The sequence below is a fragment of the Grampus griseus genome, assembly GCF_964374135.1.
Source record: "Grampus griseus genome assembly, chromosome: 6".
In the NCBI taxonomy this organism is placed as follows: domain Eukaryota; kingdom Metazoa; phylum Chordata; class Mammalia; order Artiodactyla; family Delphinidae; genus Grampus; species Grampus griseus.
In genome coordinates this window covers 34,088,399-34,100,966 of record NC_139000.1, presented here as the reverse complement: position 1 = coordinate 34,100,966, position 12,568 = coordinate 34,088,399, and the positions used below count along the sequence as shown (strand labels likewise).

The following is a 12,568-nucleotide window of genomic DNA, read 5'->3' as shown; positions in this document are numbered from 1 at the left end:
TGGGTGTTGATAGCTATTAAAGGACACAAAAAACTGCGTGAATCCTGAGGCCTTTGGGAAGGAAAAGCAGGTGCTAATTAGGGGTTGGAGAAGTGGCTGGCTGTAGTGTGGGGACCCTGCCAGGGATCAAGGCCTCGGCGGGCACTGAGTCAAGATATGGACTCTAAGAGATGATCCTTTCCAACGTGGGATATACAGGCCCCACAGACACGGCTATCAGGTGGTCAGGGAAAGGCGTTAGTCATCTCTCTATTCTTTTCTTCCTTAGTTTCTCTGATGGGGAGAATTTTTGTTTTGTATACTTACTGTCAGAATCTTGGTGCTCAGAAGCTGTGGACTTTATTTTACTGCAGAAAGTAAAACTCTGTATTACTTGGTATTTCTTTGCCATGCCTTTGCCCTGCATTTTTGTGATTTGTTCTGTATTTGTAATAACCATCTGCTTTAATTAGAGAAGCGTACTAAGTTTTCAACACTTTCCCTCTGATTCCTAGTTATCATTCTAAACCACAGCTTAATGTCTCTAGATTTATTTTTCTCCAAAAAGAAAAAGCCGTTGGTTATATAGTCCTTCTCAACTGAAGGTTTTATTAATACACTAAAAATAATATCCAGGCTCTCCATGATCTGTGATGGTGGTGAGGAAGTGCCATGCAAGTCTCTGTAAGCACAGAGCTCTGTCCAGCAGACTGGGACCTTCTCCTGAATTGGATGAAGGCCTAACCCAGCTGCACAGCCCCCCAAAAACCCAGAATTACCTACCTTTACAGTGTAGAATTCCATGTTATCCAGCCATGGCATCATTGTTGTCATTGACAGAAAGCATCTCGGTCCCTGGAAGCATAACAGCTGAGAGCAAGCTGTCAAAAGTGCTGCTCTGGGGATTTAGAATCTGATAAATACCACCAGTGTGATGCCTCATCTAGAAATAAATAAGGATCTGCCTAAGGAAGCAGATCCTTAGTGGAGCTGTGTAAATCAAGAAAGAATAAGGTGATGTAGGCATTATGCCAGCAAGGAAAGGGTGGGGACAGTCAGGGCTGGCAGACCAGGTACGTGTACTGCTGAGAAGCTGACAACAGAAGGCATCGGAGTTCAGCACTCTTCCCTCTTCTCCCCTTTGGCAAAGGCGCGGCAGAGGAGTGCGGCCTGGAAGTCAGGAGCCCTGGCACCCCTGGTCCCATTCCCAGCATTCCTCTTCCGGGCTAAGTCAGGGGCACCTGCCCTGGCATTTTCCAGGCAGTGGTGCCACTTCACATGCCGATTATGGGGTAAAATGAAGCCAGTTCAATGCATCAAGTGATTTTTTTTTTTTTTTAAGAAACGAGGGTAAAGAATTTTATTTGAACCTAAACATTGTTGTTTCTATTATCATTAGGTATGCTATGTTGACTATGGTTTTAGTGAAAATGTTGAAATGAGCAAAGCATACAAATTGAACCCGAAGTTCTGTTCACTGTCATTCCAAGCTACAAAGTGTAAGCTCGCAGGTAAAAGGAACTTTTTTTAAAGTGCTCTCCACTTTGACAAACGTATGGACCCCAGGCGGGGAAAGTTGGGGCCCGTGTGTGTGGGGGATGAACTGGGAGATTGGGATTGACATATATACACTAATATGTATAAAATAGATAACTAATAAGAACCTGCTGTATTTCTCTTTGTAAGATTTGATCATTATAAAAATGTTATGATGTTTTAATATATTTTTGTTACATTATATATAACATATACCACATTTAAATTTATTATTAAAAAGCCTGTTGGACATCTGAGAGGGTTTGGTTGCTGTTGCCGTAACTGCCCTAGTAACAGCTGTTCGAGGCCCTGTATCGTGGGATACAGGATCAGTGTAAATCATGTTGTTCGACCTGTTGTAAAGTGACTCCCAGCTTCGTTCCCACTGAGATGGACTCCGTGGGTGCTGCTTGTTAGCAAGGAACACTCCCTCGTGCACCCAAGCACGAGTCCAGCTGTGGGTCATGTGCGGTCTCTGGCACTGTCACGTATCACTGTTCTTTTCTTTCCTTCTCAAGGAAGCGTAGAGAAATGCACATGTGTGAGAGTGACGTGTAGGGATGACCTGAAAGTATGGGGGGCACATGTTAATGATGAGGAAAGACATTGGACTATGTATGCCTCATGCAGGAGAGCCAGAGCTATATTCAGAAAACGATCAGAATTGTTTTCATGAAAATTAGACCTGTGAAGAAATGCCTCCTTCCCAGCAGGGATGTCTTTATGTCAGAGGAACTGGGTTTGGCTCTCTCTGTGAGATAAATCTAGAGTAATTTAAAAATACTGTTACAAACCTGTGGGAGTTAGTTTTGAAAAGAACATATCAAGAGCATAGGAAAAGATTTAGGATGCTGAAATGAAAGCTTTGATAAAAGCTATAGAGGTGTGTGTCTGGAGAACAGAATATGAAAAAGAGAAAGGTAGGTCAGAAGGAGTCTGTAAACTTTTGCTTACGGATTTAAAGGGGAAAAATATAGAAATAGACATTGTAGTACCATTGGGGAAATGATGCCCTAGTTTAATTAGTTTAATGGATTAACTTAGAGTTGTCATATTATGTTATATGAAATTACAATTTTCCAAGAATTTAAAGAATAATTAGACTGCAATAAAATTCACCTAATACCCACATTACATTAAACAGTATTTTACCTTTCTTTCATAAATCTGAAAGTTCTTTGGTATCCTCAGGGCCATGATGGTTTACTTAAAAAGAAAGAATGAAAGAGAGGGGGAAAGGTTGTCTAAATTTTCAATAAGTGCATGTTCATGCAAGAAATAATTGTGCATATTTAATTAGAAAATGAAAAAAACAAGGGTATATTTTTAGGAAGAGTGTTACAAATACATGAGTGGCAGACATAATTGGCTGACAACTTCTTTATGTGTTAGTCTTTTTGTTTTAAATATGTGTTTGTAAGTAAAGTGAAGGCTGTTTCTCCTAAGGTAGAAATTCAGATTGATCGTCAACTTTTCTTCTTGTTTTAAGATTGCCCGCCTTCGTGTAATCATTCAAAAGGGCATTCATGTTATAATAAATATTTTTAAACCTAAGGGTGGATGGTATAAAGAAGATTGTATAACAAAGCTTCCCTATAAAATTTAAGAATTTTGTAGTAGATTCATAATTGTAATAAGTAGCCAAAACAAACACAATCTCTGCATCTTAAAATGATTCTTCTAATTAAGTAGAAATTTAAATATTCAATATTTTTCAGGGTTGGAAGTTCTAAGTGATGATCCTGATTTAGTGAAGGTGGTTGAATCTTTAACTTGTGGAAAGATCTTTGCAGTGGAAATACTTGACAAAACTGATATTCCACTGGTTGTTCTGTACGATACCTCAGGAGAAGATGACATCAACATCAATGCCACCTGCTTAAAGGCCAAATGTGACAAGTCACTAGAGGTTCACCTTCAGGTACCACTGTGACCACTGTTGTCTATTCACAAGTATCACAGGAAAGAAATTCACCAGAAAAGAACGTTGTACATTTTAGGCTAACACTAGATAGAGACAGATTACGTATGTATTGGAAAAAAAAAGGAAGGAAGGGAGCTAAAAGGAGGGGAAATGCCAAAATATTAGTAATAAAAATAGTAATTATTAAGAATTGGATTTTTGTTTTATTTTTTTTATTTTTGTTTTATTTTCCAGTTTCCACAATGAGCATATATTAATTTTATATGAAATTATTTTGCAAAGATAATAAAGGAGGATAATTCAAATGAAGGGAAAATTAGATCAGTGACGATGCTTATTAAATTGCTAGCTTTAACATTTTTTAAATGTGAAGAACATAGATGTCTGTACGAAAGGACACTTTTAAATAAATTATAGAGCAGCCACTCGAAAGAATAGGATGAGATGTTAAAAATGATCATTTTTAAGGCTTCATAGCAACATTGGGAAAATATTTGTTTTAATAAGTAGAACAATAGTAAATTGCCTTTATATTATGATTTGACTAAAAATGGCTAAAATTAAACCTTTACTGTGATTATAATTTTTAAAAGTTACTAAAAATTCCTGTGGCCCATGGACGTGAATTAGAAAGTAAACTGATAATGGGATTGATTTTGTGAGAGTTTTTTATTTTTATTTCTGTTAATGCTGCAAAAATGTTTTATATAATAATTCTTTTTCTAAATTAATGGGGAGAAGATAAACCAGAGTTAAAGCAGAGCTAAAAATACTCTTAGCCTTTCAGACAGTAGAAAGTGGTAATAATATAATGTGTGTAAAATGTCTACTCTGTGCCTGACACAAATGATACCAGATATTCCTTTTGGAAAGAGTGGTATGCAAACTAGTTTTTCACATTTACGTTATGAATTTCATTCTATCTGTCCTCCAGCTTGCTTAGAAGATTGAAAAGCGCAGAAATTTTCAATGAGCTATTTAGATAGATACCCTTAGGTAGGTGAGAGCTGCACTCTGTTCTCACATCCTTGGTGTGTCCTTTGTTTCAGGTCGATGCCATGTACACAAATGTCAGAGTGACTAATATTTGCTCCGATGGCACACTCTACTGCCAGGTGCCTTGTAAGGGTTTGAACAAGCTCAACGACCTTCTGCATAAGATCGAGGAATACTTTCATTGTAAGGTATGGCCAAGCAGCATCCACCTCTAAGATGAGTCCTAACATTGCAAACAAGAGGAGTCACTAAATTGTACATGTGTAGTAAGTTTTGTATATTTTAAGGTAGACTCTCTAAAATAGAGGATAAGAGCCCCAGACTTAAGAATTTAAAACAAAAATAAAAATCCCCACTAGTTTCTTTATGGTAAAATGAGGATAATAATAGTGAGTACCCACAGGATTGTTATGAGGACTAGTCACAAGGCTGCTTATTATTAGCACAGGGCCTGGCACACAGAAAGTGTGCAACAACCGGTAGATTTGTCATTCACAAGGTGCAGTTGATGAGCCTACAGTGCAGCTGCCTGTGACTGTCTGCTCGAGCAGCTGGCTCCTCTGCCTGGGCAAAGACAGAACCATGGAATTTAGAAGGAGAATAGAACTTCCGAGGCATCACTGTCCAACCTCTTTATGGTCCCTGAGAGAACCTGCGCCTTGGAAAATGTGGTTCTGCAGTTTACATTTATTAGTAATCTCTTTTCCCTTTAATTCTAGTATTATTTTCTGAATCAGGATCTGTAGGGGTTTTGTTTTAAGGTCCTAAAGGGATTTCCTTACCTCCATTTGGACATTATAGTTGTAATCCACAATATGCTGTGGTTTCCAAGTGACTAAACTCTGATGCCGCTTCATCTCGGACCCCCTCACCTGGAAGTGAACCCTTGCCTCTGACCTACAGAGCACCCCGAGTGCCTCATGACACTTGTATGCAGCATTGTTTTAGCTGTTTGGGTATTTGTTTGCTTTACTAGAGTATAGGCTTCCTGAGGGCAGAGACTGAGCCTCACCAGCTTCTGGTAAGTACCTAATTCATTTAGGTACTGTAGTAACTTATCTAGTGTCTTACATAAAATAGGTATTCCAAAATATTTGCTGAAGTGGATTAAACTTGTATTTAGACTACAGCCTAGAATCGAGACGTTATTAGATCTATAGCTTTACCTCTTTCTGTTACAGATGTCTTAGCTTGTATCTCAAGGTCATTACTGAAGTTTGATTTGCTGATCTATCCTAGAGAAATCTGAGACATCCAGAGGGTGACTGTAGTTACTCATTTGCATGCATGTGCTTATAATCTATAATGGTGAAAAGCACTCTTGACAGTTCTTAGTGCCCTGGAAGCTCAAGTGGAAGGAGACATTGCCTGTGGGGAGAGTAGAAACATTCACCCTGAAGGAAAGAGGCAATGGCAGGTCCCCCATTTCAAGCTACAGCAGAGGAGGAGGATGAAAACATAGAACAACATTGAACTGGCACTGATATCCATATTTGGGTTGATAACGTTTCTTTTGTTTTGGATTAAAATCTTATCTTTGAATCTTGAATGTTAAAAGATGAAAAGAGGAGGCCTTATGAACTGCTAGCCTAACTGCTTCCCTTTCATACAGGCTGTTCATTTTATCGGATTCATCTCCCCTCTTTGTGTTTAACTGATGGTGCCTGAGCCTGGATGAATTATACTGACCTCCATGCTAACATTTTTAGACATTTTAACAAGGCTGATTTATGAGCCATGTGCAAGGAAGAAGGGTAGATGGCTACCACCAACATATGAGAAACAAGGCAGAAGCCCTACAACCCCTGTACATGTGCTGCGTCCACTGTAGCACACACGTCGCCGAAAGTCTGATCACATACGGGTGAAGCAGCTTGCCTGTGCCACAGCGGTGTTTTTCTCATGGTGTAGCAACGTGCTCTTTGCTGAGAATAATAAGTGTCATGCGTTTCTGTTTTGCAGCACATGACCTCTGAGTACTTCGTTTCATTACCCTTCTGTGGGAAAATCTGCCTCTTCCATTGCAAAGGAAAATGGTTACGAGTAGAGGTAAAATCAGTCACTTGACTTTTTTTAAACTTAAGATGAAATATTTCAGACATATAAATGAGGTTTTTAAAAAATGGAGTAAGCATCCATATACTCATCACCAGTTTAAGAAATAAAACATGATACATAAAACCAATATACAGTTGATGCTCCCTGTCTGCAGCCCTTTCTTTTACTCCCACCCCTGGGGGAGCTACCAGCTGAATTTGGTGTTTCTCCTTCCTATTCACTGCTCTAGAGTTTTACTATATTTGTGTCTATACACACATACTTTTACTATCTGTATATTTCAATATAGAGATATTTAAAATGTAGAAGTGAATAGTATATATAATATTTATAGTAAAAACATGAATAAAGTATAACTAAATAAATGAATGTCTTAAAAATTTACACAAATTGTAAGATGTATTGATTCTTCTATAACATGCTTTTTCATTCATTATGTTTGTGATGTAATCTGTTTTCCCTGCTGTATGCTGTAACAGTGTACGAATATGCCAACATTATCACTCCATTCTTCTGACAATGGATATTTAGATTGTGTCGAATTTTTTGCTATAAACAGCACTACCATGACCCTTCCTGTGCATATCTCCCAGGGTACATATGTAGGAGTGGAATTTCTGGGCATAGGGAATGCCTAATTGCTCTCCAGAGTCACCCCTCCCTCGAGGGGTAGCCCTTTGAGTGTTCTGGCTTCTTGGGGGCATCTCATGTCCTCCCTCACCCCTGCCCAGGATGGCTTGGGTTTCAGTGTTCACATATTCCTCTATTTCCAGGGCCTAATAATTGTTTTATTTTCTTACAAGCTCAGTTATGAATTTGCAAGGAGGTTTGTTATATTTTGTCATAGATTTCTGTATGTTTTTCAAAGGTAGGTTTTGGATTTTTGTGGTTTCTTTCTTTTCTTCGTCTTCTTCTTCTTTTTTTTTTTTTTTTTGATATCTATTTTGCCCAGTTAGTAAGATTGCAAATCTGGGCTTGATTTTTTTTTTTTTCCACAGTGGTGCTTAACCTAGGTGCAAAGACCTCTGCTTACAGGGAGCGCCTGGACCCCTCCCCAACAATTGTATGCAAATTATGTGTGTGTGTGTGTATTATGTATTTTGGAGGGAAAGTATTCATAATTTTCTTAAGATTCTCAAAGAAACCAACCCTAAGTAAGAATCATTGCTTTATTGAGTTTTATTACTGCATAGCAGCATTGTGATAACTTAATTGTACTGATTTTCCCTTTATTTAAGTAAATCTTGGTCATGGCCACTTTAATGAAAGCATCAGTTTTGAAATAATTATTGTCAATGTGAATGTGTGTCAGAAAGTTGAGATCTGGAGTTATATGACTAAGATTTGGGTGCTTAGCTATAAACTTCAAAACATGATTTGTTAAAAAGAACACGACATATCTGAATTTTAAAGCTCTGTGCTGTTTAGTGTATAATATATAAATGCACAAATACTTAATTTTTTAACCTTTTATTTTGAAGTAATTTCAGACTTTTAGAAAGTTGCAAAAATATTTTAAGGAGTTCCCATATGCCCTTTATCCACCATCTCCAATTGTTAACGTCTTACATAACGATTATCAAAATCAGGAAATTAACATTGGTACAATATTATTAACTAATCTGCAGAACATGCTGACATTTCCCAGATTGTCCTCCATATGTCCTTTTTCTGGTCCAGGATCCCAAGATGTATTTAGTTGTCATGTCTTCTTAGTTTCCTCCAACCTGACAGTTGCTCAGTCTTTGTTGTTTGTGGCCTCTTGAAGAGTAGCAGTGTTTTGTAGAGTGTTTCTCTTTTTGAGAGAAACTCAACTTGAGTTTCTCCGTGTGTGGAATCAGGCTATGCCTTTTTGGCAAAAATACCTTCTCAGTGTATGCTCAAATACTTTAGATTAATATCTAGTATTATTTGTATTACTATCAAGTTGTGTATTATCTACTTTTGAGTAGCAAAAGTGTTCATTCTCTTAGTGATGCATAGAAAGTTAAGGAAAGAAAGATGATTAATGAAAAGCAGATCCTGTGTTTAAGTGATGTATTTGCTCTTGACATTGTAACTTGTCTAAACTTGTCTGAACTATAGTGCCTATACATTCTGAACTTATTCTGTAAGTCCAACCAACTTTATTCAGTGCAGTGGCCACTACTCTCCCTGTTTCCCTGTAGAAGTGGTCTGCATTCACTCTGCACCATCTTCCAGTCAGTCCTCAGTCACTGCCACATGACTTCTGCCCACACTCCATCACAGAGCCTGTTCTTGTGAACAGCGTCTTAATTTTGCAGTTGTATTAGTATCTTCCAGGTCTTGCGTACCAGACCTCTTTGCTGCATCGAACAGTGTTGAAACTTGAAATTCTCTTCTCACTGGGCTACCATGTTATCAAATCCTAATTTTCCTCATGATAGTCTAATAATTCCTTCTCTTATTTTTCACCCAAACCTCCTTCCACCCCCACTTCTGAAATGTCAGTGTCCCTAAGTCCTGTCCAGGCTCATCACTCTTCTCGGCCTCTGCATCCTTCTAGGTAATCCTATCTCATAGTTTCAGGTACCATTTTGGCCCTAATGACTCCCAAATTTGTTTTCCAGTCCTTGATGGGCTGCAGATTTGAGCAAAAAGCCAGCCTAATTGTCCATCTCACAAACTCTTTTAAGTTCTACATGTCTGAAACCAAAATTATCTTTCCCCATCCTTACCTTTCTCCCTTATCTCTATTTTAGTGGTACCTCCATTCATGCAGCCATGCAGGCTGTTTCTTAAGAGTTATCTTTGACTCCTGCATCTTCCTCAGCCCCAAGTGCAACTAATCACTGAACACTGCTGATTTTACAACTTTGTTAATTCTTGCCTGGAACACCGCAGTACCACACCAACTGGTTCCTCTGCCTTCACTCCTGTCTTCCTCTAGTCAAGCTCCGTATCACTAAGAGTAGCAACCCAAAATGCAAATAATTATACATCCAACTTATGACGAGACTTACTGTTTCCATGACACTAAATGCTTTTTTAAACATGACTGATCTCATTTCATGTTCACAAAACCCTGTTATCCCTGTTCTTACTGATGAGGAAAGTCATCCAGCTAAAAAGTGGGAGAGCTGAGATTTAAAACCAAATCTATCTGATCCTAAAGCCCTCACCAGCAATTTTAGAAAGCTGACCATCTCATTCTTCTACTTAAGGCTTGACATTGGCTTCTCATCTACAGGGTAAAGTCTTAGTTCTTGAAGGCATGATATCTGCTTCTCTTAGACCTTGCCTTTGCCTGTCTCCCAGCCTCACCTCTTGCCTTGCCCGGCCTCTCATTTTATGCTGTAACGTAACCAAAATGCTTGTAGGCCCCACACGTAAGAAGTATGTGTGTGCCTTTGCCCATCCTCTCCCCTCTATTTGAAATGTCCAGATTTGCCCCTAACTGGACTCCTACCAGCTTGGTTTACTCCCATTCATCATTTAAGGTGCAGCTCTGAAAGGACATAAATTTGTGAAATTTATGAAATTTCAGTTTGTGAAAAAGGAAATACAAATGCCCAGTAAATATGATTATTTCTTAAAGTAACAAATTTGTGTAAACAAATTTACACAACTTAAATTATCCAGCCAAAGTGATTTGATAGATAAGTCACAATGTATGTATATGATAGACTTAAATAACATTAAAATGACATAGAAGACAAATTACATGAAATATTTTTATGAGACACTGAGTGGAAAGCAGTCAACTATGAAATAGTATCTACAAATATTTTGTAATTCTTGTAAGTCTAATCTTTTGTGAATCATGGGTAAAAGACTAGAAGGATAATTGTAACCTATAGTAGATTACAAGTGATTTTTATATATTTAAGTATATAAATTTTCTACAGTGAGGCAGTTTATTAAAATAAGAAGAAAAAAAAGTAAATTTTTAAAGAAAAGTACCAATTCTAGGCATTCCCTCCTCCTGAAAGCTTGCCCTAACACCTGCTTCCTGCTGGGTCAGGTACCCACCCTCTGTGTTCTCACAGTACCCCAAGCGCAACTTCATTATTGCCTTTACTGCATTATAGTATGGTTATGTATTTGTGTCGTCTCTCATGGCACTAGGAGCTCTTTGAGAAGGGGAAGTATATCTTTGCAGCCTAGTTATGCCTGGATATAACAAGCATTCAACAGATACCATCCATACCAATATATATGTTTAGTATGTATGTTTGAATAAACAAATACATTTTAAAATATTCCTCCATGGGACTGTTTGTGTTTATCATGTCTTAGATTTAAAAATTTATGCTATTATATTAATCAAGCATTCTCTCGGGTAGTAGAAAAAGGCTTCACTTCTGGCGAATCTGACTTCCAAGACGAAAGTGGCCCAGTTCTCAACAGTCATCATACCGAAGGCACCACCACGCTTAGGTAGCAGTTAGTGCAGTTGTAGGCGTGAGATCTCAGCCCAGATAACCACCTCCATGGGGCTATATTTGGCCACTGTAAATATTTAACAATGGCAAGTGTCACAATGGCATTTTAGGGGCATATTAGGGGAGATTGTGGCATTTAAAGGTGCATCCAGAATCTTACATTGTGTTCTTGCCATTTGGCCACAGGTAGGTAATTGTTGCTTTGATTCAGTGTGTAACTTAGCCATTTTTTTTTTAAACATCTTTATTGGAGTATAATTGCTTTACAATGGTGTGTTAGTTTCTGCTTTATAACAAAGTGAATCAGTTATACATATACATATATCCCCATATCTCTTCCCTATTGCATCTCCCTCCCTCCCACCCTCCCTATCCCACCCCCCTAGGTGGTCACAAGGCACTGAGCTGATCTCCCTGTGCTATGCGGCTGCTTCCCACTAGCTATCTATTTTACGTTTGATAGTGTATATATGTCCATGCCACTCTCTCACTTTGTCCCAGCTTACCCTTCCCCCTCCCCGTATCCTCAAGTCCATTCTCTAGTAGGTCTGCATCTTTATTCCCGTCTTGCCCCTAGGTTTTTCTGACCATGTTTTTTCTTTCTTTTTTTTTAGATTCCATATATATGTGTTAGCATACAGGATTTGTTTTTCTCTCTCTGACTTACTTCACTCCGTATGACAGTCTCTAGGTCCATCCACCTCACTACAAATAACTCCGTTTTGTTCCTTTTTATGGCTGAGTAATATTCCATTGTATATATGTGCCACATCTTCTTTATCCATTCATCTGTTGATGGACACTTAGGTTGCTTCCATGTCCTGGCTATTGTAAATAGTGCTGCAATGAACATTGGGGTGCATGTGTCTTTTTGAATTATGGTTTTCTCTGGGTATATGCCCAGTAGTGGGATTGCTGGGTCATATGGTAATTCTACTTTTAGTTCTTTAAGGAACCTCTGTACTGTTCTCCATAGTGGCTGTATCAATTTACATTCCCACCAACAGTGCAAGAGGATTCCCTTTTCTCCACACCCTCTCCAGCATTTATTGTTTGTAGATTTCTTGATGATGGCCATTCTGACTGGTGTGAGATGATATCTCATTGTAGTTTTGATTTGCATTTCTCTAATGATTAATGATGTTCCCATTTTTGACAAATGGCACAAAGTATCATTGGGCTTTCTGACTAAGCTATAAAATACCAAAATGTGTCATGTTTTAAAAATACATAGTATTGGGACCTCCCTGGTGGCGCAGTGGTTAAGAATTCGCCTGCCAATGCAGGCGACATGAGTTCAAGCCCTGGTCCAGGAAGATCCCACATGCCGCAGAGCGTCTAAGCCTGTGCACCACAACTACTGAGCCTGGGCTGTAGAACCCATGAGCCGCAACTACTGAGCCCGCACTCTAGAGCCCGCAAGCCACAACTACTTAGCCCGCACACCTAGAGCCCGTGCTCCGCAACAAGAGAAGCCACCGCAATGAGATGCCCGCGCACCGCAACAAAGAGTAGTCCCCACTCGCCGCAACTAGAGGAAGCCCGCGTGCAGCAACGAAGACCCAATGTAGCCAAAAATAAATTAATTAATTTTAAAAAAAGACCAAGTTTAACTGTAAAAAACAAAAACACATAATATTTACCTACTACAAGTAAAATTCTGTCTCTG

At 38.7% G+C, this 12,568-nt stretch overlaps 1 protein-coding gene across 1 annotated transcript in view; it reads left to right on the top strand.

Moving 5' to 3' along the window:
- Positions 1-12,568, top strand: part of TDRD7 (tudor domain containing 7) — an 89,641-nt gene that overhangs the window by 64,020 nt on the left and 13,053 nt on the right. Inside the window, exons 9-12 of the mRNA XM_082657028.1 lie at positions 1,379-1,490; positions 3,234-3,436; positions 4,489-4,623; positions 6,398-6,484. Of these exons, the coding sequence (XP_082513154.1) occupies positions 1,379-1,490; positions 3,234-3,436; positions 4,489-4,623; positions 6,398-6,484 (537 nt within the window). The remainder of the gene's footprint in view (positions 1-1,378; positions 1,491-3,233; positions 3,437-4,488; positions 4,624-6,397; positions 6,485-12,568) is intronic.